General features: G+C 31.5%; 1 protein-coding gene across 2 annotated transcripts; it reads left to right on the top strand.

Moving 5' to 3' along the window:
* The first annotated feature begins 263 nt into the window (after positions 1 to 263).
* Positions 264 to 20,302, top strand: LOC127716293 (integrin beta-like protein B). 2 transcript variants are annotated; one of them, XM_052222453.1, is made up of 12 exons: positions 264 to 461; positions 1,718 to 1,974; positions 4,257 to 4,432; positions 7,562 to 7,659; positions 7,926 to 8,197; positions 9,200 to 9,361; positions 9,841 to 9,881; positions 10,180 to 10,293; positions 13,593 to 13,688; positions 14,685 to 14,798; positions 18,341 to 18,460; positions 19,941 to 20,302. In XM_052222453.1, exons 1-12 carry the CDS (start codon positions 384 to 386, stop codon positions 20,093 to 20,095), a joined length of 1,683 nt encoding a protein of 560 aa, XP_052078413.1. In that variant the 5' UTR covers positions 264 to 383; the 3' UTR covers positions 20,096 to 20,302. The 2 variants fall into 2 exon arrangements, with proteins under 2 accessions (XP_052078413.1, XP_052078414.1); XM_052222454.1 differs by lacking the exon at positions 13,593 to 13,688.
* The last annotated feature ends 7,134 nt before the right edge of the window (positions 20,303 to 27,436 follow it).

Genomic DNA, 27,436 nt, shown 5'->3' with positions numbered 1-27,436 from the left:
ATCAGATCGCAGAGATCAAATAAGACATGTGGAAAGTGAACACATTATCAATTACATATTCTATGAAAGACCATACACATTTACAAAACGTAATTTCAACTTACATTTATTGATAATGAAATTAAAATTAAACAAACATTTGAACATGAAAACAATAAAATATTACTATTCAAAACCAGGACCATATCTTTACAGGTCACTACTAAAAACTGAAAAATATTTAAAGTTCCACGTGAACATTGGATGACATCAGAAGTTGATTGTCCTAAGCATACATACTACCATTCGCATTGCATAGCAACTCGTACGATCAAGTGATATTTGTCTGATAGAAATATGAATAAAATACTAACTAAAAATGCAACACATATCTTTCTTGCAATATGTTTTCTGGTACAAAAAGTTCATTCCAGTCATTTTTAAGGGGAGGAATTATAACATGGAAACAGACGGGAACTCAGGTAACCTTTTTTTTTCATTTTTTTATTATACTAAGCAATGAAACTATTTTATGAAAAAAAACTTAAGATGTATTTAATTTTATCATTTGGGTGTTTCCCAAAACCTAACAATATACTGACAAAATAGAACTTTTAACTTTAATAAATATCCCTTATGACAAATTCAATGTAGAACTACCAAACATTATTATTATAAAAGCAAATTCATATTAAGTCGTTTTTCATATTATGTCGCGTTAAACACAATTTAACACAATGATACATTCATTCAACATGTTCAAAAGAATCGGAAAGAAAATGTTATTCCTTTGTTAAGTATATAGCAAGTCAATAATGCTACTTACTCCTTATTTACGACATATCAACTGTGGATTTGTAGGTAAATAATACATGGAATAGCTAATATACAAAAAAAACTGCTAAATACAAATTGCAATTGTTTGGGTTCAGAATGATAAGGACTAAAGTCACTAAACACATTTTTTTCGAGGGGTTATTGATGTGTAAACTTGTCGCTGACTCACCAGCTTTACAACAATAACCTCTAGTTAAATAAGTTTAATCCTATAGTATAAATAATGTTGTTTTTATCTCAACACTATTGCCATCTGAAAAGGCTAACAAATCTTATTGTAAATGAAGGAAAGGTATACCGGATCATTACTTGACAAAAAAGTAAAATCTATAAACTCGAGATATGTGTTTCCATCATTAGCATACATTCAACTCTTATTAATAAATGAAACTGGTATATTGTGTCGGTTAATTAAATACGGTATCAGGTAAGATTTCATTTCATTTTTTGTGTGTTAACGCCATTTTTAAGCACCGCTTTTGGGCTATTTCGTGGCGGCCAGTTTTTATTGGTGGGGGAAGCCGGAGTGCCCGGAGAAAACCACCGACCTTCGATAGGAAAACTGACAATCCTAGTCAATTAAGATTGGAGTGGGGTGCACCCGCACGAGCGGGGTTCGAACTCACAACCTCAGTATTGACTGGCTAGTGATTACAGTAGTAACTACTTAGACCACTCGGCCACCGAGGCCCCGTATCAGGTAAGAAACATTGTATTTGTTTCAGTTAATTTGTACTTGATATCCATGGTTCATTATGTTTTTTCAGATGTCGGATGATAAATGCGGCCGAATTCTCTAAATTGTATAATATAACTAAACTTGTCCTATGTAAATTTAGATAGGAATATCATAATATATGATACTGAAAAATGCGTTATAATTTTTATTCTGATATTCTAGCAAATTGAAATATCATACAGATTAGCATTTCGTAGAGATTATTCAAGCAATCATATGTGTGATGACAGTAACATTATTAATGGGGATATACTGAATGGAGAAGGAGTTTTGCAGTGTGATTATGGATGTAGCGGAATCATTGCTAACCCTATGTCTTACTATTGCACTGATTATAGTGTAGATGAAAACTGGGCAGCTGGTCAACGAAGCGTATCATACAACTTCACTCCTACGACCAACAACGTATTTCAATTCAGGTAAATCCTACGTTTACTTTTTTGTAGTATGTTACTACAAAATGCGGCAAACCATTTAAATCCGAATTGAGAAGCAGACTTAATTTTTTTTGAAGGAGATGTGAGATGTACTTGATGAGTAAATAAGACAAACATTACATGTCACCACGATTGGAACAACAATCTTACGTTTATCACATACTGGTTCTACATGTCCTTATTATATTTAAATAATACTAAATGTACAGATTGATCTAAAGGAAGAAAAATTTAAAGTACTTATAACATGTATAAATCACGCCGTTGTTTAAATCTTTTGGTTTGTTTTTTCACAATTTGTTTTCCCGGCGCCTCATATAACTTATTATAAAGTAGATATGTGATCATTAGTTGAGGGTGTACGGTGACATGTAGTTGTTCGCTTCTTTTTTTTATCATTTATGCATAGTTTTCCATTGGTAATCATATTAAATTTCCTAATTGTCATATAGATTCAGGACAAAATCGCAACTAAGGAAAATGGTATTGACTTTTTTCTCTAATGTTTTTGTCGATATATATCATTAATGCATTACCAATATCAAAGTGAAATTTTTTCGTTGTAATATTACGTCATTGCACTTGAAGGTTCATGGTTTAAAGTTTCTATCTAATTGTGGAAGAAATATGATTTCTTTGTTTTAACTAAATTGATTCATTGTCGAAGGCCATATAATTGTTTGATGAATGCACACAATACAAACTAAAACAAAAAAGGAATATTTGTCTATTTAGCACATTTTATACAACAAATATTTAATTTCATTTGTTTCGATTACAACATACCAGTCACGTTTCACTGTAACTTTTAAACAATGAAACTATTATCTTTGCACATACGCATGTCTGTTTATTAGTTTTAGTATTAAAAAATCCAATAAAGTATGACCAAGGTGCGAATACATTATATTTTAACAGGGAATACATTTGATATAAACATTATATTTTAACAGGGAATACATTTGATGCATACATGTATATACAGGATATTACAGAATAATGACATTCTATCTAATGATGCTGACTTTTGCAACAGGAATAACAAGCTGGTTTGCTAAGCTGAAGTGAAATTCGAGCTGATGAAATCCGTATTCATTTATTGAATAACTATATTCTTTTCCTCGGCAATCTGTCTTAATATTTTTTTGAAGTAAAATATGAAATAGCTGTATATTCATATAAAACATTGTGATATGCATCATAACGCAACGTCATTGACAAATATTTTTTCACGTTTCACTTCTTGTCCATCATTTTAGAAAATTTACAAAGTGCCGATAAACTTTGGTAATGATATTTAAAAAAAGAATTAAACTTTACAAGACCAACATTTACAAACAAACATCAACATACTTTTAAAGACCTGATTTATCAAAAAAAACGAAATTTAGGACAATTTTTCATGTGGGAAATGTTATCATCAAGAACTTTCTAATTAAAAAAAAGTGTAGATTGAAAATAATATCAACTGTAAATAAATCCATGACAACTTGAATAATTTGGACCATGCATATTAAGGATGTATTCTTCTGATGTTTCAGTCTCATTGAAATCTCGTTCGGGAATTATTTCCAAAACATGTGATACAAGTGGAAAATATAAATGAATTTTAAAAATATTATAATCAAACTAAACTCTGTAAAAAATTGTATACTCACAATAAGTAGTTTTTGAGAAATAAATTTTCAAATTTTATCACCAATTCCGTCAGTCTCATCAGCCAAAAAGTTGAGAAATTGGATGAGGAGTACAAAGAAATGATTTTAACAAAAATATGTACATCCGATATCAATTTTGTCTTTCCAAACATGGGTAAAAAATGATGAAAAATGGTAAAATCTTTAAAATTGGGTACTTTAAAACGGCCGTAGCAAAAAAAAAGAAGTGAACCACCATATCATTTTTTCTTAAACAATAACTTTCTTACATTCATATAAACCCAAAAATCAGGTACTGAAAAAAGGTTAAACTCTATAAATGGATGGCTCCTCAGAGGTGTACATCCTTAACCCGTAACAATTTTTAACTAATGCATTAGTTATCTATCAACAAATGATTTTTTAATGTTTTAAACAGTTGAAGAAAAGGTCGAGAAAAAATAACATCGACACGGTCATTAGTGGCCTCCTTAAACTGAGACAGTGGGATTACCAAGCTGCTGCCAACGAATTATGTGATATATACTTAATCATCGTTTTGTAGCTTGATAGAGCGATTTTTTTTTAATATAAACATATTATATAAAACGTTTACAATTATTTCAGGTACGGCAGTTGTTGTTGGATAAGTCTCGTGGTTGGAAGCGGTAGCTGGGTATTACTGGCAACAGCGGATCTTTCTGTAAGACAGGACACTGGAAAAATTAATACATCTCCTGTTTCTGTCATGCAACCAATTGTTAGATTTAAATATGGGTGTTCGTATTCACTAAGAATTCCCGGTAATTTTTACTATTCAATTTATATCCCTGATTTGAAAATCAATGAATATCAGACTACCAAAATACATCCCCAAACCCGTCACCGTCCATTTTTGTCAGTTTGCCATTCTTACAATAAGCGTTGACCTTTCGTAATGAAATCAGAATATTCTCCTTTTTTGTCCTGAAATTGAAGTCCATTCTATTATGTGGACACGAGTTCGTCAATTACATATCCGCATCATTAAAAAATAGAAAAAAAAATGCCATTCTATCGAATAATATATATATATATATATATATAACTTTTTGGTATCATGTCCGTATTTCAACTTTAAATGATTTCCTTATTTTATCGAACAAAGACCAGAACAATTCGTAATACTTGGATCGTTTAGAATAATGTAGGGAATCTTTATTAATTTATAAATATTATATTCGATAACTAAAAAGCTAACAATATAAACATAATCCTACTACGAAATAAAAACACTAAAAACGTGCATCACTATTTAAAAATTAATCCTAGAAAAATGAGAGAAGACACGAATGTGACAATACATGACTAAAAAGAAACAGCAAGACAAAAACACAAATATCAATATTAACACTTTACACAAGAACTAAAGTTTGAGTAACACAAACCTTACCAAAAAACGGGAGTGAACGCAGTTGCCCCGTATTGACAAGACATTGATGCTCAACTAGCAACATCCGTCATGTTACTCGTTGCGGTAGATATTTGACATTAGTCGATTTCGGTAATTTCGCAATCGAGGCTAAGGGGAAGGTATTGTGGTTACTACAATTTGAACATATAATCAAATTAGCTTAGATATAATCTTGATTACTCATATATCAAATAATAGTTCAAAAATAAAGTAAGCATGCTTAAAATTTCATCGTTCATCAAAATGATAAACATTTTGATTCAGTGTGTTCGTTATAAGATAGAGACAAATAGACATTTTCTCAACATAGAAAAAAAAAGTATATGCATTATCCTGGTTCTTGCTCAGAGTTCCACATTTTATCGTATGAGTATGAACGATATTTTCTTTGATAATGAATTCACTAGTTAAACGATTTTGAACTGCAAAAGAAAGGCGAAAGATACCAAGAGACATTCAAACTCATAAGTCGAAAAAAAAAACTGACAACGCCATCGCTAAAAACAAAAAGATCGACAGACAAAGAAACAGTAAACAAACCTCAACATAGAATACTAAGGACTGAGCAAAAAACTGGGGTGGTATGATCAGTCTCCACACGTGGCACTGTCTTTTTGTTCATGTTAGTAAAAACACGATAATAAGTCTAAATCGATAGGTCACATTCTGGGGAAAAGGGACATGATTGTTGTTACGACATTTGGAACATAGCCGTTGTTATCTATGAAACAGATATTCTATAACTTCAACCAACTCGTGATGGCGTCCGTAAAACTTACGAAGGGATGATTTCTACTTCACCACTTTGAACTCTTGGTTTAATGGCTGCCTGTGAGCAGCAACCCTCTATCAAGGAAATCATGATAGGAAATGTAGGCCATGGAATATTGTACCAACTGGGAGATTTTTACTCTGTATGCAGGCGCTTCTGGAATATTGCTAGATAGAAATGGAAATTTCGCAATTGGGAAGCAGAAATCATCTCTTTTGTCGTAAAGTGTTGATTTGAACCGATCCTCATTATCAATTTCTAGATGTAAGTCAATGTATGAGGCAGACTTTACTGTATCTGTTGTATCCTTTCTCACAAGCTCGATAGGATAGATGCTGTCGACATAGTCACCGAATTTTGAATTATTTAGTGAGAGAACATAATCCACATAACGGAAAGTGAAGTTAAGGATAACTTCTTTTCTTTCTTTCTAAGAAGTTCCTGTATGAAGTCAGCCTTATCTGAACAAAATAAGAAGTCGGCAGGAAGAGGAGCACTTTTGGTACCCATGGGAATGCCGATTGTTTGTTGAAAAACACGTCCTCAAAACCTTACAGTCATTTTGATCTGAACTGGTCTTAACAGACTAATCACGAATTATAAATTCATGAGATTTGTTCAATTTATGCTTAAACTAAAACAAAACACATACTGAATTGTCTGCATGTCTGAAAAGCTACTTTTATATCTATCAGGTATTCGAGATTAAATGTGCGTTATTTCAAGAAATAATACGAATTCTAATATAACGTGCTCTTTCGCCTTGTAAACAACACCGTGATGAAATTCTCGATATATCTATACTTAGCGCAAGCTCAGAGATATACATTAAAATGGCTGTTACAATTTACCTCCCACGTAAATCCACATGTATCGTTACCAATGTGCAAACGCTTCGCCGAATTCGCTGTGTTAAAAATTGCAATTTAAAAAAAATACAGAACCTTTGTTCTTATTCTGATGCATAACAAAAAGAATTAATGCATTAGAGCTCGGAAAAACGTACAACATCAAACATGAAAAAAGTTAACATTGCGGGTCCTTAGTTACGAGTTATCAACTGTGGATTCGACGGTTGCTTACGAGAAAAAATCAAAAATGGCAAATGCTAGGGTTGAGAATTAAAAGAATTAAATAATTTTTCTAGCGGTTATTTAAAAAATAATTCATGCAAGCTATAGATTTATTGGACATTTTAGTTTTATATAACAGGGTGTAAAAAAGAACGACCACACACACGGCATACCCACCATCGATCAGTTTTTAAGTTACGCTATTTGTCCTATTAGAATCGAAATAATTCATGGAAGCCATAGATTTGTTTGATATTTACACATGGCCTTGGGCGTGATATTCGTTAACTATATCCCTCGCTATCGTTCAGGATAAAATTCGAATATCACGGCCCAGGCCATGTGTAAATTTCCAACAAATCTATGGCTTCCATAAATTATTTCTTAAATAATATATATTGTGGATTCATTATTATTCGTTGGATACCCAATTTTCATGGATACAGGTGAACCACGAAATTAAATGTTTGTCGAATGACAAATTTTCTAAAAATAAATGTATGCAGACTTCGGCAAAACCTCGAAATTCAATATCCACGAACATGTAAGTTTTCCTTAATCAACGAAAATTGGTAGCCACGTAAATAAATGAATCCACAGTAAGAACGATTAATTATCTTACTGTTTTTCCAAGTGCAAGACGATGACGGAGACATCGTTAAATGTCGCTGGGCTAATAATACAGAATGTTATGCCGTCTGCGAAGCTCTGCCAGGAGCAGAACTAGACGAGGCAAGTTGAAATTTTTTGTAATCTATTATTATAATATTGTAATTCGAAGAAGAAATTTAATTTAAATACGATTATTTTTCCATTTATACACGTTAACGCTGCTTTAGATAACATTTAAGCCACTCAACACTTGTGTGAAGCACTAACAGAGTAAAGTATGTGAATCTCCTTTTGTTACTCAACAATGTGTTGTTTCAGATATCCTGTATGTTATACACTAATAGTATTGTTCCATACAAAGTTTTAATGGTTTTGTTCGTTTTCAGACCGCATGTTTATTATCTTACACTGCTTCGGGGAATACTGGATGGTATGCAGCGGCTTTACAGATTGAAGATTATGCCGTGTCCGACATTACAACACCTTTAAGCAGTGTGCCACTTCAGTTTTTAATCGAAGTAGCTTCTACAACTGACACATGCGACGATAAACCTCTTGTACTGAATCTTACAAATGTAAATGATTCAGTAGCTTCATTAACACTTAATGCAACATTTTTCCAGACTATTATTGCTAATAGTGGTTCTACAAGTGTAAAGTACGTGTAATATAATTACAAATATCTGCTAAAGTTAATAAAGATGAGTTTTTTTAATTCTGATATAATATCCCGCAGAATGTTTTTTTGACAGCAAATAAAACAATGACGATTAAATGATTTCAGAAGTGTACATGTATGTCTGCATTTAATACCGTGATCATTGAACTAGAACAGAAATGTTCGATTAATTTTTATGGTACAATGAAATACGTCATACAAAAAAGTATATAAATCAACTTGTTTTATTTTATATTTTGCAAAATTTACCTCCTTGAGTTGTGCAATAATGAATACACACAAGTTTGCTATAGAATATTTCAATTGACCTTAAATGATTTATTCATGGAACCCGTCTACTTTGAGTAAATTGAGCACATGCACTGTATTTTTGCAATATAAGCATATCAATAATATTTCATGTTAGCGCAAAAGTGCTGGCTTCTGCACTATTGCTAAATGTTAGACTCAAAAACTCATGCCTCGCATAGAAGAAGATACTTCCTCGACTAAGAGACAACATAATTAATTTTAAGCATGAGGCAAAAGCAGGTTATCTGCATAAGTGTATAACTCTGATGAATTTATACAAACTACCCTGAATCTGATGTTTATTCTGCAAACAATAAACGAAATAATTTTAATGGATCTTTTAATATGAAAATAAGAAGATGTTGCATTATTACCAATGATACAACTCTCAACAAGAGACCAAAATTAACAACTATAGGCCTTCAACAATGAGCAAAACCAATACCGCATAGTCAGCTATAAATGCTCCAGGAATAGTATATTTTTGCAGTCTATTTTGCAGATGATGATTAATGATTTTCGTATTATTTGTCTGCACAATTACGTAAATGTGCAAAAACAAAAGCTGTTTAACTTTCTTTCTCATTGAATTGTACAATTTATGATGTCAAACAAGAGATTACTCAAATAAAAAAAAATAACTCGTTATCAAATAGAAGATTTTGTAAATGAAATTATTTGCGTTTCAAGCATTACAGAAATCGCTACTGTGTCTCCAGTTGGAATGATTAAGACGGAACTGTTACCGTATGGATCATCAGGGACGGAATGGCACGTAAATGTGACATGGACACCATCCCAATCTCAAGCAGGAAGTCACATATTTTGTTATACCGCTGTGAACAGCGTGGGGTGAGTAAATAGTTAGGACATCTATCCATACACTATTTGTATTTTGTTTTTATTTTCATTTAATGGGATGGATTGATATCTGATCAGAAAATTAAGAAATACAGTGCACCTACAATGAAAAAGAAACTAGTTTGAACGTTCTTTCTAGTGCAATCCGTGTATTCGTGTATACCTGTTTTGGTTAAGTGTGTGTTCAAATGAGGAAGAAAAAATAAATGCATTTTTCTTCCTCAAAAAATATATTTAAAGTTCAATCTTTAGATATGAAATATAAATTGTTTTAAAATAAGTTATTTACTCTTATCATTACTTCATTTTTGAACTTTGTGATTGAAAACACTTTGCATCCAAATTTTGTTGAATATCGGCTTTCATCATTAATTAAACATAACTGAATGGAAAAATCTGGACATTCAGCATGAGGTGACTTCAGCATGAAGTGACTTAATACTTTTACGAAAACTCCGTTTTTTTTTCAGACAGTCATCTGACCAAGCATGCGTTACAATTAAAGTAGATGGTAAGTTCAAGATAAGATATATCAATTACGACAGGTACTACTTTTTAAAATTTACACACAAACCAATTTATTTTGATTATAAAGCAAGTCAATTTATAAAATTAATATTGATTGTCTTTTTCTGTGATTAACAGACTTATTAAAGAAAAAGATAAAAAGATACAAAGTGAGAAAAATGAACATTTTTAGTCCAATAAAAACACAAAACATTAATAAATATGACTAAAATATAAACATCAATGATTTTATATAATAGATAAATGCACAATATAATATAAATAAATTCTTTTTATTTTAGATGAAAATGAATGTGCTAGTAATCCTTGCCAGAACGGTGGTGCGTGCGTTGATGATATAACCAGATATATTTGCACATGTCCGGATTCTTATACTGGAAAAAACTGTGAAACAGGTAGTTAACTGCTTAAAAGCAAGATACCTTGTATAAATAAAAGGTATTGTAGGTTATACGTCAATGAGCAAGCGAGAAAATGACAAGTCATAAACAAAAAATATTAAGAGGACAACATCATTTTTCCTATTTGTGATGTTTGAAGAGACACCAAAACAAATATATACTGGCTTTCTATTTTTTTTGTTTTAATTAGTTATTACGTGACAAGTTTTTATTAATAATATCAAAGGTACTTTTAATGCCGTGAGAAAGCTGCCAAGTTGTTAAATAGGTACAGGTCAAATATAATATTCCCATCTGTCACCAAACAATTTAATATACATTATATACCTACATGGGGTTATTTTCTTTCAGAACGATAGGTCATTCTTTTGAAGAATCAACCCGGACGATACCAAGGTTTAATGAAATTTGCTTCAAGGCATAAAATAATGACGTGTATGAGATCATTATTTTCTTGATTAAAATGCAAACTTAAATTTACATAAACATTTAATTCGTTTGAAAGCTACCGTGTGTTGTTGCCAATTGGGGGTTTACTTTTTTAATTTTCAATATGCCGTAGGATTCAGGCAAAACGATCCTTTCCTCCGTTTAATGGAGTGAAATACCAACAATTGTTGTTGACGCACATTCAAGTTAACTTTCGAAACAAATAATGTGAAGTTTTGTTAATTTGTCGCTACAATAAAGGGACATTATGTGAGATGAATTTAATAATTCACTTTTTATAACACTTTAAAACAAGCCAGATTTAACACATTCGAGTGTAGGATTTTGAAAATCTTATTTATTCACATTGTATTGGAAATCATACTTTGACCTATGGATATTCGTTTTTCGTGTTACATGTACATGTATTACGATTTGGTGTTCTCTTCATGCCAGTTATTTTTTTTTTTAACATCTTTATATACCTTTTACTCTATCAAATGATCAAATGACCCAATATCTTAGTTTCTATAGAATAACACCCACGTACTTTTAAAAGTGGAGGGATACAATATTTAATCCTGATTCTGAATTTTATATAAAAAAAGTTGTATTGCCAAACAAAAACAGAAAACAATTATAAGAAATTGTTGAAAAAAAAATCCGCGAAAAAAATGTCATGAAAATAAATTAAAAAAAACCAAGGCTTTCATAAAAAAAGTTTATACAATAAATTACTCACAAAGTGACTTGTATTTTACATACACCGTAACAATTCATTTGTGTCTTGCTTCATGCAGTTACAGTATTTCTATTGAAACTGGATAATGATTTTTAAAGTTAATATATCGTGTTGAATTAGTGAGTTTTATTATACATTATAAATGAGCCGTTGGGCGTATTAAAACCTGAAAACATCAGAAAAGAATATCCCTCTTTAGTGTGGTCGGTAAAATAGGATGAAAATACTGTTAATCTTTGCAGAAAATAATACTTGTAGACGTTATATAAGTCAGATAATGCATATTTTAAGGTTTTTCTTGAAGTATAATACACCGAGGGGTGTCAGGATTGCCAAAAGAAAGACCTCACGACGGTCGGTCTTTCATTTGACCAATCCTGACACCCCTTGGTGTGTTATACTTCAAGAAAAACCATAGAATATGCATTATCTATAACGTAAATCGTCCGGTATATGTAAAACTAAGGAAATTTGAAATAATTTTTGTAATTTTAAAAATATCTTGCACATTATCGATACAAAATTTCCTTGGTAATATACTTATTTGATGTTGAAAATACAAATTTACGTAGAAATCGGGAGTATTTAGGGTAAAAAAATGTATAAATAAGAGAAAAGAGATAGAAGCTATAATTGGGCTAATAAGAAAACTCGTATATCGAAAAAAAAACATAATAAGAAGGAGCAGCATCAAAAAGAAAAAGAGTAAAAGGACAGTACGCATCTTGAGTTAATGTAAGATTGTATTGGTCAGAACAAGTGCATATACAACATGTACAATAAGATAAATTAAAGTGACACATACTGATTTTTTTTTTATAAAACAAATTAAAAAAAGGACGGAGTTTATGCACAAACTCTTATGGTCAAAGTTTGTTACAAGTAAAATGTGCAGCATAAATAATTGAGTAATTCTGCTCATAACTCGCCGCTTTTGAATATAACGTACTGTGTGTAATGTCTTTAGTTGTATCCTAAGGAAAAGTATCTTCATAGAATTAATATCATTTTGATACTTCACAATCATATGCAGCATTTCAAGTTATTAATTATGATTTTAGTATAACTTTACAGACTTGTATCACTATTTAAAGTCATAAGTTATTTTTAATTTATCAAAAAGTTGAATATGTTTTTTATACTTTTTACCTTTATGTAACTAAAATACTTGTGTACATACACTTTCTTTATTGTATCCAATTATTTTTGAAGATACTGTCTTCTTCGACTCCAAATCACCTATTGTTTCCGAATTTTGTGACCGTTATAATGACGTCTTTCTTTTAAAATTTGACAAACGCAAACCGCCAATAAAGGCAACAGTAGTATACCGCTGTTCAATAGTCATCAATCGATTAAACGAAATCAAATCCGGATTACAAACTAAAACCGAGGGAACACATCAATTATAAGATGGAAACAACAGAACAACAGAAAAAATGAACCGCAACAAAAACAAACGCTAACATACATAGAAACGTAAGAGCGTGAAAAAAGATATGTTCAATCCTACTCTGAAATAAACAATGTAATGTAACAAATCATTAAACATCTGTTATGACGAGGTTTGATTAACTAAATGGAACGCATGGACAATTTAAAAAAAAAACAAATATAAACATCGCTCTATTATCTCACATTGTTCACGTGCTGATTTGATTTATCAAGGTATTAATCAGTAAATTTTGCACAAAAACCCAAAGTTAATTAGCAGGCAATTTTTCGATCAAAAATAAATGAATGAGATAGTTTTGTCGATTATGCATTATGAATACGTGATAAATATGAAAATAATAAAACGTGTTCCTAGGACTTAGTTTAGGAAATACAACATGTATGCATACATTGGTTTAACAATATTCAGTATTTTCACCAGAAACTCGTTTCATATGGCTTTAATATTATGATAATATGAATACTAGTAGCATAACACACGTCTTAAACAGATTTGTTGACATTATAAACTCTTCAGATAGTCCGTATAGACTATTTCTTGTTATGCTAAAACAATCTTACTTTGAAATGTATAATACAGTGCGAAAAAAATTAAGGCACTATAAAATCAATATGACAATAAACTTTCTTCTAGTATTTATGTTTAAGGGATCTTCTTTTTGTTTAGCTATTGACGTCTGTAATGGTGTAAAATGTGACAATAACGGAACATGTGTCGATGCTGGGCTAAATTATACCTGCACTAATGTATCTTCCCACACTGGTATGGTTATTTAGAAGATACATGAAATCGTCAGCTTGTACTTCGTTACTATGTAAAATACTTTCTTTATAGTCACAAAAAGTATATACTTTAAAATTTGCTAAAATAACTCATCAAAGGTCACAAATCCCTTAGGCAAACCTCACATGAAGCTGAATGTACGTAATAATGCAGACATGTTTCATACCCCCTCAAACTATTTATAGTATTTGGTTTATAAACGTTTAGTCAGGGGCACATGTTATTAATGGTGTTTTTGAAACAGTTGTTATTCATATTAGAAATGTTTTTGTGTTTTTCCTCATTGATTAATGAAATATGTTGGAAAAAAATGATACTCCCGGCCGATTTTGTTTTATAGTCTCATTCTTAATTCAGTTTCATTATAAAATTATTACACAAAGCTTAGATATGCCATTAACTTTTCGTGATTCCTTCAAATTGTATCGTATGCTGTTATATAACTTTATTTCCAAATATCAAAGATAACCTACAAAGATAGCAATCTTTTACTTATTGATGTTTTGTTTAATTCATCATTTGCCGACCATTGTCTCTTTGTCTGTTCTCTCTTTTTTCATTTGTGACTTTGTACTGCCTGCCGTTAGCACTATTATTTTACCTGATTTAAAAGTATTATGTCAAGCAAGACTTTGATAGAAGATTATAATATTTCTGTTTAATAAACATTGTCCGAAGAGATTTATTTACTGATATTTATAATTTAGTAATCAAAATGGCGGATTACATGCATTTAACGTTACACCTAACAAACGATACAAGACAATAGAGGACGAATCAGTATATCATATTCGTGACATAGTCAAATAGCATTCGTGACATAGTCATAAAGCATGTTTTTTTTTTTTTTTTAACTAATTTTGTAACTTTCAAATTATCAACTTGTTTAGCCGACTTGTTTCTTAATTGTAAGCACTTCAGACAAGCAGACTCACAGAGGAGAAATTTTAATGTCGTGAAGTTTGTTCATTTTAGATACTGACTTCTGTGAAGGTTCAATATGTGAAAATAACGGAACATGTGTTGATGGTGTGTTTAATCATACCTGTACTTGTCCAACTTCCCATACCGGTTTTCACTGCGAATCAGGTAAGATATTATATAGGTAAGATATTGTATAGGTAATATACCAGATTTTACTTTATGATCAAGTTAAAAACTACATTTTGAAAAAAAGAGAAGTGTTTTTATATTTTTATATTTTTATATTTTTTAGTTTTCATAAAACTCAGGTTGCAACTCCCTCAGTTCACTGAATAAGAACTTAGGCGGGTTCTGTCGTCCCATAAGGTTTAATATGTATATTTGCTATGATTTAGCTTTCTATTACATAAACATTAAATTGCGATGGAATAGCAACAATTTGGGTTTTAATTAATTACTTTATATAATATGACAGGCAAAAACTGTTATCATTGTAGATATTTTGAAAATTTAATAGGATCATAATGTGCAGACAACACCTGAAAATATCAACGGAATGTTGGGAATGAAGATGTGTGTCCCCACGTTTGATCCGTTTTCTTCAATAGTTAATAAGTGTTTATCGTTGTGACAATATTGCATTGCTTATTTCAACAAAAACTCATTAAAAGCTTACTTTAAAAAGTTTTGAGACAATGGCTGATTACATTTGCACGCATATATATTTATATGTGTGTGGTTTATGTTAATAAGCCCGTTTTTAATCGCATATTCCAAAGTGATATGAACTTAAGAGTGAAAAAGTATTTATTGAAAGTCATTTTTAAAAAACATAAACATACTGCAAAGATAAGAACTAGAATATCAAAGCGATTCATATGAACCAAATATGTATAATCATATCTTTCTTTGGTTTAATAAATCTTAATTAAATGATTATGAAAAGGACAATGTAACATTGTGTTACTTCATCAATCAAAACTTGTTTTAATATACAGTCTATTTGGACAACGTCTGATAGTATGAATGAAGAATTGCATGTCTTAAATGTTTCTACGTCTGTTTCTGCAATCGTAAAAGGAGCGGTTTTCACAAATATCAGTGTGTCCATTAGTCGACGAAGTCGTACATTGATGCACTGCTCGATTTTTGTTTACTCTAACGTTTGACCATAGTGTAGTCCATTGTTTTGTTTTTGAGGTAATAAACATGTTGAACGAATCTATATCCCATTGAACATAAAAACAAAACGCTCATATAACCCCTCCCCATATTAACATGGTTAAGAGGAAAAACTTATAGTGACCTAACTACAGTCTTTTTCTACTTTTAGGTATAATAAATTTCTAGTTTGATTTTAAACAATAATATTTTCTAACATATATCTGCGTTTAGACTAAATGACTTCAAAATCAACAGAGATGTACCTTATTAATTTGATCATATATCCAAGTAAGGGTGATATGGCATATTAGTGTTTTATTAATAATTTAGTATCCTGAAACCAATTTTCTGCACATATTTGTAAATTTGACTTTGGACAAAGTGATCTCGAAATTAATTGGGATCTTCCTCTCGTAATAGGTTGCCATATATCCAAGACATATTGTATTGCATACGTAGTATTTGGTTAAGCATTTAGTAACCACCTTTTCGGTACAAATTATAGTAAATTTCTATGAACTTATTCTTGGACAGAGAGCATGCATATATCGAAAATGATATTCCTCTTATTATATGTGATCCTATATAACAAACTTATTGGTAAAGGTTATCTTACCAATGTTGTAATTGGATCTTTGAATATAGTTTACATTGGCACGAATATCGATTTTGTCATCAGCAAATTAAAACATAACTAAATTTGTATCCTTTAAACGTTTTTTTTTTTTTTTTTTGGGGGGGGGGGATGTATAAATACACATCCAAGTTCATTTTCTATATAGAGATTACTCTATCTATATATTACATTATACATATTTATTAACAGGTTAACTCCTAACTATCCTACTGCGTGTCGAAACTTTTATTTTGGCATTGCACAAGTCATGTCTTCTTTGACTGTCCATGGGATGTGTTTTATTTGATTTTAGTCTCTGATGCATGATTTTTTATTATTAATGGTTTTTGGCTTTTTACTAGCTTTCAGTAACTGCGAGTACTCTCAAATCGTACTTTCGTAATTTGACCTGTTGATACAATTTGTAATGTATTTTTGTTATTTAATGTTTACTTATTCAGTGTTATATCTAGTCTCTCTATTTTTATTATATACCACCTTTGATAAGGTTTAGTACGCCGTTTTTGACGTAGCATCTAGAAACCACTTTAATGCATAACTTTCAGTATATTAAGGGCATACGATACAGTTTTGATCCCACGTTGATTTTTTTACGAAAATTTGTATACAAGCTTATTTTCACCTGGTCAATTTAAAAATGTAATAAAAAATATACCTTCAAGTACTAAATTTAGAGATAAATAGGGTCGAAGGTTTCTTGGACATTTCTATCTTTTGGATAGACATATTAAACTTTTTTGTTTCAAAAGTTAAACACATGCGGATTTTTGTGAAACGATTTGGAATATCTTCTTTACAAAAGTATACTCTAAAATTGTGTAGTTATTCTTTGGAAATAATTCATTTTTATTAAATTTTCAAGATTTTAGACAAAAACCTGCATTTTTTGCTATATTCATCTAATTTTTAAAAAATCATCGGTAATTTCTTCATAAAAATTAGAATAAATAATCTTCATACAGTATCAAGTCAAATACCATTTTAAAAAAGAGGGGTCCATGAAGTCGTTTTCAAGCTAATGAATAAAATTACTCGAAAAATGTATTTCCCGATATGTCGCAGTTTGACGTCGTGAAAAATAACATTTTACGTTAGCAACGTCATTACTTCCCCTGTAACTGTCTCGTACCAAAAAACTAATTGGGGTCTCGTTCATATTATATTTGACCATATTTTCATGTCACATTACAATCGGAAGTAAGGTACTTGAGTTAACATTCGGAAACGAAAATGACTGACAGCCAATTCAAAAACTGTATTTAAGACGGCTTAAAATATTGACTTACATCTTTAAATTGACAATAAGGGTCGGAACTTAAATTAAAGACAAAAGAATGCATATAAGCTTTTAATGTTGACCTTTTAATATCTATTTACCACCATTTTAGCAGCCTCGCATATAGTGTATATATCTACTTTAATAAAGCGTTCAACCTGGTGCTTAAAAAAAAAAGCTATCAATCAAGTTTTCATTATGGAAAAGTGATTTCCTTGCAAAATTTGTTGGATGCAATCAAAATTTGGTTGATCGTTATTGAATTTATGTGTCCCAAATGATCGCGGTTATATTCTACATTCCTGTCTTTATTTCCTCGAATGTTGACGAAACTACTTATTTATGATTTTTACTTCCAATCAACAGGTTGATTTCCTTTTTGATTAGAAACAAAAACAGGTATCATAAAATTGCATGTTTATTTTTTTCCAAATTTTCCGATTTTTTCAATTCCTTCTACGATAATTTCCGAGTTCTGTTAAAACGTAATATACATAAGCATGATGTTAAGATATACAACTTTTACTCATTTTGAGTATGACAGTTACAGGACACGCTACATGTTTAGCTCTGTATTTATGGATTCCTCAGTCGAGGGAGAAATAATGACATATTTGGTTTACCTTTCAGCTATTGATTTCTGTCAGTATGTGGATCTTCCATGTCGCAATGGAGGTACCTGTATAGATGGTGTGTTCGATTACAAATGTACATGTCCTTTAACGCATACTGGGGATCTTTGTGACACAGGTAAAACAATGATTATCGTCAAAAACAGTTGAAGACAATTACTGGTAAATAGAGCCAAAACACGCTGTTTTGAATCCATTTGAGTTTTGTTGGTATAAAAAAAAGACGAAAAGGACAAATACCAGTTCTCAGTGACACTTTTCACAAATGAATACGTCGATTATCACAATCAGGCCTATTATGCAAGAGTTGTACCAAAATCGTTAAAAAACATAATAGAAATACAGTGTTTACCTGTATATATGAGCAAAGTTTACCTATGATGGGAATAATGCAACTTTAACACTAGTATATATATTTAAGAAATAATTCTTTCGTGCCATTTTCTATGCTCATTTTAACATGGGTAGGCATTATATTTGTCAATATCTATATACCGAGCGTTTGCGAGGTGTTAAATGTTGACAAATATAATGCCTACCCATGTTAAAATTAGCATAGAGCATGGCATGTTAGAATTATTTCGATTCTAATAGGAAAATTTTAAACTTTTGTACTTCGAAGTGGACCTATAATACGCGTTTAAAGGCATCCATTTTGAATTGAGGAAGCAAAAGCGTTATAGAAAATCAATCGTTTCACGATAAACAAATGAACAGATACATGTAAACTTACTTTTAGAATGATTTTATTTTATTTCCTAGCGAGCAACACCAAAACAAATGTCCATTTTGATTTCTGACGTTGCAATTTCAATTGTGACGCATTCACGTGCAGCCTATGTTTTATTGGAATTAGAACATGGCTTTGTTTCCAAATCGAAAGAAGAACGTCATATTAGAATAATTTATTTGAAACAAGTCATAAACGTTAATCTTAACTTATTCATCAATCGTATGAGTCCTTTTGTATTTAGAGTTACATTAAGGGATCAAATACGTTCTTTTTACATCGATGTGTTTGAGGACTTTGGGATATAATGTAAACATATTTCATACTGATCCGTAAAGTTATTGTTAGATGCATAATGTATTTGTAACAGCCGATGGAGCCTGATTCATATTGGATAGTTTCCCGTTTACCTGACAAATGGCATTTATAAAAACTTTAACATTAAAAAGCATATATAAGTTGTGTCAAATTAAGTATAGTAAAAGTTATGTAGGACTCAATTATGTAATTCAAATAATTTTGTTTCTTTATACTATGTTACGTTTTTGGCAATTCTTATTTGAACCAGAATTATACATTGGTTGTTTTTAAAACTTTATCTTCTTACATAATGAATGAGGAAAGAGGAAATGACATCAAGTATTTACAATATGTATGTATAGGACGAAAAGTAAAAGTAATAGGTAATTGATATAATTAATACTTTTGTTCCCCCCCCCCACCCCCCCCCCCTCAAAAAAAACAACATAAGCATGATGAAATACTTTTAAAACACGATTTTGTTGGCACAAGTTTATGGATATGTATTTTTTGTTTAATTGATATTTAATTTTTCCCCTCGTTAAACACTAAATTATTTTTGTTGTAGAAGCTGACAATACAGGCTATGTGCTTAGTCTAATTTTTGTATCAGGAGGCTTGGTATTATCTGGAATTGTCACCGTCGTGGTGATAAAAAGTTTAGTTTCATATGTTAAAGGTCCGGGTAGTTCTGTTGATACACACAATCATTTTTATATGTGAATATCTTGATTTAACTGTATATTGCTAACCTCCGTGTGATGTTGTTTTATATTCTAAAATGTTATTTTTAAGAGTTTGATTTATTTACACCATATGTTTTGATAATGTTTTATTGTTTAGAATTATGGTAAAGCACATTAAGCAACAGTTTTAAAATGACATGTAAAGGAAGAAATGTGTCAAAAATTAAAATCTTTACAAATTTAAGTGGATATTATTCGTGTATTTTCAAATCCGAGGTAATTTGTTCTGCCTGTAAGATATGCTGATATTATAATGGAATAATACAAACGGTGAAAATTCAGACATAATAGAAGGAGTAAAACTATATTATATGAATAAAAGGAGATGTTGGGTTTTCATACCTGCTAATGCATAAACAAAAAGTAAGAGGAATAAACAAAAGTGTAAGACAATACAACCCACAGCACTTACACAATAGACGCATCAACAAAGACAAACACCATTGAACACCACAGTGTCTAAATAGTATGACTTAGTACAGACACAAAACGGTTATATCCAAAAAGTAAAAAAAACAAAAACCGAACTGCAAGGAAAATTCAAAAACGAAAAGTCCCTTATCAAATGGGAACATTATGCTTATTATTTATTAAACGTAACCGAAGCGCTATTATGTCGAACATATATATATCTTTGTACGCATTACTAATTTTAATGTTTCATTTTCTCTTGTGTTACCTATCACGGTTGTTTAAGTTTAAGGTGAAAATAAGTTATATATATTGCAGCACGTTTATAGCAGTTATGATAAGTTTGCCGTATTTTAAATGTCGTATCCGAATGACACTATTTATGTCCGCATTTTTATCTCGGAAAACATATCATTACAGCGTAGAAAACTTCTATATACTAAATAAAGATAATTTTTGTTGCTTATATTAATACTATTTGAAAAGAAACAGACTAAGGAAACGAATCGTGAAAATTAGTTGATTGTTATATGAACAACGCCAGTCGAAAACATTCATCTTATAACTATTCCATACAACAAATATAGTTAACTATATTGCTTTCTTTCCTAATATTTAAAAAGAAACAGACTATGGAAACGAATCATGAAAATTAGGTTATTGTTATATGAACAATACAACTCGAACATATTCACCTTGTAAATATAAAAAATGAAGTTGATCAATTGCACCAATATCTCAAAACTAGGTTTAACACCAGTTAACCATTAAATCATTAGCTGCAATTACGTTTTTAAGTTCATTTGTTGTGATATTGCAACCTTAATTTTTAGTAACATACACATCTCCAAATCCCTTGTTATGTCATTAAAATAAACGTAAAGACATCACTCAATTACAACGGAAACAATTCCTAGAGTTTAACTTTATTGATTAAACTACGTCCTGGCGATGATCTATCCAATAACACACAAATCTACAAAAAGAGAAACACAAGTTAACAGCTTATAACCATAGTTTATTGTTGAAATACAATTGTTCACTGTATGTGCATAATGATACAGATGTCAACTCTGGCGACCTATATATTACAATGTCATCTTTGTCTACACTATTGGTTCATGATGACAATAATAGCGTTGAACCACAAATTCAATGCAGCTGGTTGCATAGTAGATTTTTTTTTCTTTTTGCATTACAGAAATTGCCATCTTAGATCACCAGCATATGCTACATATATATAGCTACAGGTTTTTATGAAAGCAAAATAGTTTTTATTTCTCTTTTGAATTTATCCATAAACTCCATATGTCTCTCATAACAAAATCTGTATTCATACCATCAACATATTTGGAGGTACTGTAAGCTGCTTTAGTAGGCGGTTACGACTGAAAGTCTAAAACAATGGTCCATAGTATATAGTATCTATATTCCCAGTTGATCAAACATTTATAATACGTTTAACATCGTCTACTTTGTTTCTTTGTCTCATATATTTAAGCTTTCCACAGTAAACTTGTATCGTATAAATTTTAACATACTCAACATGCTCAAGTATATTATGTTTGCGTGCTTACTGGAGTTCATGTATTCAACAGACTCGACGGACATGAACATTGGTGTTTGACTTTAATCACAATACGTGAAAACAAGAACAGATTATGGCCAGCTTTAAGACAGAATAAGGAATCAAAATCAGCTTTTCAGTACGTCATATCAGAATATTAACGTCCCTAGAGAGAGATAAAATAGATCTTGCGTTTGACATGATCAATAATCAGAATACTTTTTATATCAATAGGTACTCTTACCTCCTCTACGTTTGTCACAAGCACCATTACTGGTGTCGTAAACTGAGCTACCATTTCGACAATATAACCAAGCATTTCTATGTTGTGTATCTAAACATCCGTAGTTGTTCCAAGGTAGAAAGGTGCACATAGCTTCGCACCCATTATTATGAAATGTTACCGTGTTTAGATCATTGCAGTTGCTTGATCTGGTTTTCACTAAGCCTGTAAAAATGGTTATTTGATTAAAAAGAATATAAATATGAATATTTTACTGACCAACGTCTACTTGACTAGATGGAAATCAGTAATCGGTCCATACTTTGTTTTCTGAGAAACAGATACAATGTAGGCAATTACGGTTCACCAAACCATGATGGTTTCCGATAACTGTTCCCAGAAGAACCATTGCTTTACTACCTTTATTATTTTCAGAAAAACTATTTCATGGAAATGACGATAAGCAAGCTATAAGATACATTTTCAATATAGTGATATATAATACGCAATTATCATTAAAACGTTGCTTGAAAACTACTTATTAATGATCGAAATTTCACAGTTGGAACATCTTTGTCGTTACATTTACATCATACATAACATCTAGAAGAAAATTGTGTAATCCAATATTATTAAATGAGGAAGCCTAAGTCCCGGAGGAAACCACCGATCATCGCAGGAAAACTGGCTATTTGAATTTAAAAAATCGAAGTAGAACACACTTAACCAAGAGCTGTGTTCGAAATCACAACATTAGAGGTGGTAGGATAGTGGTCACTGTAGTTGAATTACTTCAGCCTGAAAGGCCCTTACTTCTTTTGGTGTACAAGAATGGTTTTGGAATTGCGCACACAAGTCGGGTTTCTTTTGATTACAAATCTTGTTTTGGAATGCTGCATTTTGTTTGTATAGATACAAGCTAATTAATTAATTAAGCGCTTTATATCGTTATGTTTTATTACATATTAGAAGCCAGCATAAGCATAAACGAAGCTCAAACTAATTTTGATAAAAGTCAAATTAATAAATATAATTATTTTATATGCAAGTCGCAAGAAGTAATTCTGCCGTAATTAAGTAGTGCATGGGCAGTTGGAAAGTACTATATGCGTCGTCGTCCTTTTAAAGTAGAATGAACTATGTGAGCTAGATAAGACTATAGCTATGCCAATTTGATTTGCATCTGAAATGAATATACCTTGATGTTCCGTGTGTAATTTACAGCTCTTTTCTCTCAAGTCTTTAATAACCAAACCTTCCTGTACGTAGCAGCATTCACTTGGTAAATCATCACATTTCCTGTCTGGGGCTGACATAGTAAGCACTATACCTATACCTAGGACTAAACAAGCTCTAATTGCTGCCATATTTTTTTCCAAACTTACTACAAAAATAAATATATCTGAAAGTTAAGAAATTAATAAAGCAAGAACACAAAATAAAATATTACCCTGCGGATATACGCAGAACACTCAACGAAGGTCTCTTTCTGGAAGAAAATCTGATTGTATTATGCAAAGAAAGTGTAGAAAATTTTAAACTAGTTAACAGGATGAACAGACATTTTGACTGATCGAAGTTAACTTATGATTGGATGTGTTACTGCTCCAAATTAACAGTAATTTGATAAGCAATCTTGGCCAAATGACTTTTAATGATTGCTGAAAAAGTTGAGCTTATGAATGGTTTGCTACTGAAATAAATTTAAACGAGGTTAATTTTGTCAAAACCTGTCCTGAACTTTGTATTCTGACAAGACAAGCTTTAAAACAAAGCCGTAGAGGACCTTGACTGTACTGGTCAAACCTGTTCATAATTCATCTGAGATATGGCATGATCCACGAGTAAGTAATCAGATCTTGTGAGAAGGACCACTTCGAATAGGCTGATTGAAAGTGTTATAAGTGTAGTTTTCTGATCGGTAGCAACACGCACTTTGTCGTTATTTTCTTATCAAAGAATAAAATACCATGTCACTTGTTGAACTACCAAAACGTTAAGTGTATATTACACTGTGTAGATCTTGTTCAGTAGAATTAGACATCTGTCCAAAAGATTAGTAAACAAATCTGAAGACTGGTCATGTTGCAGAACTGTTCATATCTTGTATGTAAACAATAGGACCAACTTGCTGGACTGCTATTATATTTATAATATCTTCTAGGTGAACTAAATATTGTGTACAGGTTATGAACACAAACACCGACATAAATAATTGAAGAAAACAAACAGGTAAGACAATGTACTTTGATTCATGAAATCATGTTTTTTAAGTCTTTGTCTGTCTATTTGTCCTATCAATTGATCATACTACATTGAAATCAACAGTCTTTACTACAAGTCCGTCCTTTTTGCTCGATTGTGACATCACCAAATGAGATTCATCCCCAGATTTGTACTTACTTTCATGAGCAACACAACGGGTGTCACATATAAAGCAGGATAAGCTTACTCTTCCGATGCATCTAAATTAACCACCGGTTTTTGGTGGGGTTCCAGTTGATCAGTCTTCAGTTTTCAATGTAGTATTTAAGGACTTCGTCTTTGTTTGTCTTTTTTTTCCTTCTTTTTTTTTTGCCACGGTGCTGTCAGTTTTTCTTTTTTACTTATGAGATTTGCATGTCCTTTTGGTGCTATCTCCTTCAGTTTGTATTGTTATTCGTGGTTCAAATACAAGTTGAGTCCACGAAATCCTTCGCTACAACTCAAAAAAATACTTATGCGGCAGGTTACTTCACCTATAACGATTTAAAAACAAACAAGAAACACCATTTTGTTTAACAATATTGAATGCGCTATACATAATGAATTGCAGTAAAGACTACCAAATATGTAACAACATCTGTAAAAATTGGTACTGTTGATATCTTTTATCAACAAGACGCATATTGGTAGAATTATCTTAATTAACGCCATTCATTTTGAAGTATAAGTTTTAAAAGTAAAAGTTAACAGTTATTTTAAAAGGTATCTTTGTTCTATAGATAATTCTATTAATCAAAATTGCATAACGTTGACATCTTGAGAGATAAGAAATTATCAGTGCTTGAAATGACATAAATTGCAATGTGCCAATATTTACCGACCTGGTTAAAAGATAGTACTGACGATAATCTTCCAAATGGTATATACTTAAGCCGTATTTTGGTCGAGTCGTTTAAAAGTTAAACCCAGCTTGTCACTCCCTACTTGACTGTAGAAAAGAAATGTGATAACTTTTTGACTTTTTCTAACCGACAGTAAACCCTTGCTAAAGTAGGGCATACGCTTGGTTGTGCAGTATGTATTATTTCGCAGCAACGTCCGGTCAGAATGGTGATGTTAAATTTGATGCCTCGTGTAGAGTGCAAAAGAGAGGCGAAGGAACCAAATGGGACATTCAAACTCATAAGTCGAAAATAAACGGACAACACCATGATTAAAAAAAGAAATGACAAACAGTCAAACAACAGTACACAAAACACAACATAGAAAACCAAAGACTAAGCAACACGAACCCCACCAAAAACTTGGGGTTATATCAGGTGCTCAGGAAGGGTAAGCAGATCGTGGCACCCGTCGTGTTGCTCATGTTAGTACAACCCGGTGATAAGTCTAATTCGGTAGGTAACATTCGGGGAAAAGGGGACGAAATTGTAGTTACGACAATTGGAACATGTCCGTTGTCATCTGTGAAACGGATATTCCATAACGGTCAACCAATTCGTGATGGCGTCCGTAAAATTAACGAAGGGACGAATTTAACTTCACCACTTGGAACTCTTGGTTAAATAGCTTCCTTGTGAGCAGCAACACTCTATCAAGGAAATGATGATGAAATATTATTCATTGTTTAGTCTTTGAAGAGCTGATGAGATAAAAATAACCGTTACAAGTCACAACTGGTTTACTAGTTATATATGCTTACCTGAAATATCTGTAATAAGTCGATTTCTTGTATTCTTACAGTTGATCAGAACGTTCAGTTTATTTAAAACGCTGAGATTTGCCAACCATAGTTAGTTTTAGCCAGATTCAACACAGTGCTGGTTATTTATTTTGTTTCAATGAACCTCAAAGGTGACAAGGGAATAGAAAAAGAAAAATAACAAAAATACCGAACTCTAAGAGAAATTCAAAACGGTATGTCCTTTATAAAATGGCAAAATCAAAAGCTCAAACACATCTAACGAATGGAAAACAACTGTCATATTCCTGACTTGGTACAGGCATTTCCTTATGTAGAAAATGGTGGATTAAACCTGGTTGATAGTAATTTTTTCTTCTTCCGACCAGCAGTAAAACCCTTGCCAAAGTAGGGCGTCTGTTTTTGTTGTGCAGGTTGTATACAAACGCAACCACGTCTGGTTGGAATTGGAACGTTAATGATGTTTCATGTATAGAGATAGCATCGCTCTCTGAACAATTGAGAACCATTGTAACAACTATTTGAGAGGTCTGTAGGTGGCCTGTTTCTAAATTTCTGTCCTTATCTTTTTACCTTCATTTTCCAGTGGCAATCAAAATTTCACACACTTCATCCTGGTCTACCCCTATTGCAGAACTACCTATTGTATTTAGTGTTAAATGTAATGTGTTCTCGTTCTGAACATGCATGAAATATTTGCCACTGGACGTGCAGCAAAAATCTATCAATCAAAATGCTCCTAGACAATTATTTTGTATTGACTAAGCTGTCCAATTGCTTTAATTGAAATTAATTGATGTGTCTTATAAAGCGCAAGAGTCTTGCATGCATATCTATTTCTTGATACTTAAGTTTGACCTACTACGTTTGTACTCAGTAAATATTGTTTTAAAAAGTGTTCATTTACCTAAGCATTAGTTCATAATATTAAATTTTACTTCTGGCGAGGTACTAGTGGAGGAAATGACTTTTCAAACGAATTAGTAAACCGTGGAAAAACTTAGCGTGTTTATGTTTCAACATTTCTGACAAAATCTCAATAAAACAAGAAACAACGAAAACGGTATTAATTATGAAACAAATGAATATGACTGAATCTAATCATGCAATCGACACAAATTGAGTTGTGTACGAAACTATCTTCCTCAACAACACATCAACATAAAAACTGTCTCATCATTAGTTTTAAAAGTAAATATTTTCTCACCGT

Source organism: Mytilus californianus, unplaced genomic scaffold (assembly GCF_021869535.1).
Source record: "Mytilus californianus isolate M0D057914Y unplaced genomic scaffold, xbMytCali1.0.p SCAF_9, whole genome shotgun sequence".
Classification (NCBI taxonomy): Eukaryota; Metazoa; Mollusca; class Bivalvia; order Mytilida; family Mytilidae; genus Mytilus; species Mytilus californianus.
The sequence above is the reverse complement of the archived record's forward strand: the minus strand, read 5'-3'. Positions and strand labels throughout refer to the sequence as shown.

What these genes read in the sequence shown, in the direction of transcription:
- LOC127716293 (XM_052222453.1), top strand. Translation starts at nt 384, where the DNA reads ATGTTTTCTGGTACAAAAAGTTCATTCCAGTCATTTTTAAGGGGAGGA. An exon ending in GGAAACAGACGGGAACTCAG is followed by an intron (nt 462 to 1,717) that starts GTAACCTTTTTT and finishes CTGATATTCTAG; the next exon opens with CAAATTGAAATATCATACAG. An exon ending in TAATGTATCTTCCCACACTG is followed by an intron (nt 13,689 to 14,684) that starts GTATGGTTATTT and finishes TGTTCATTTTAG; the next exon opens with ATACTGACTTCTGTGAAGGT.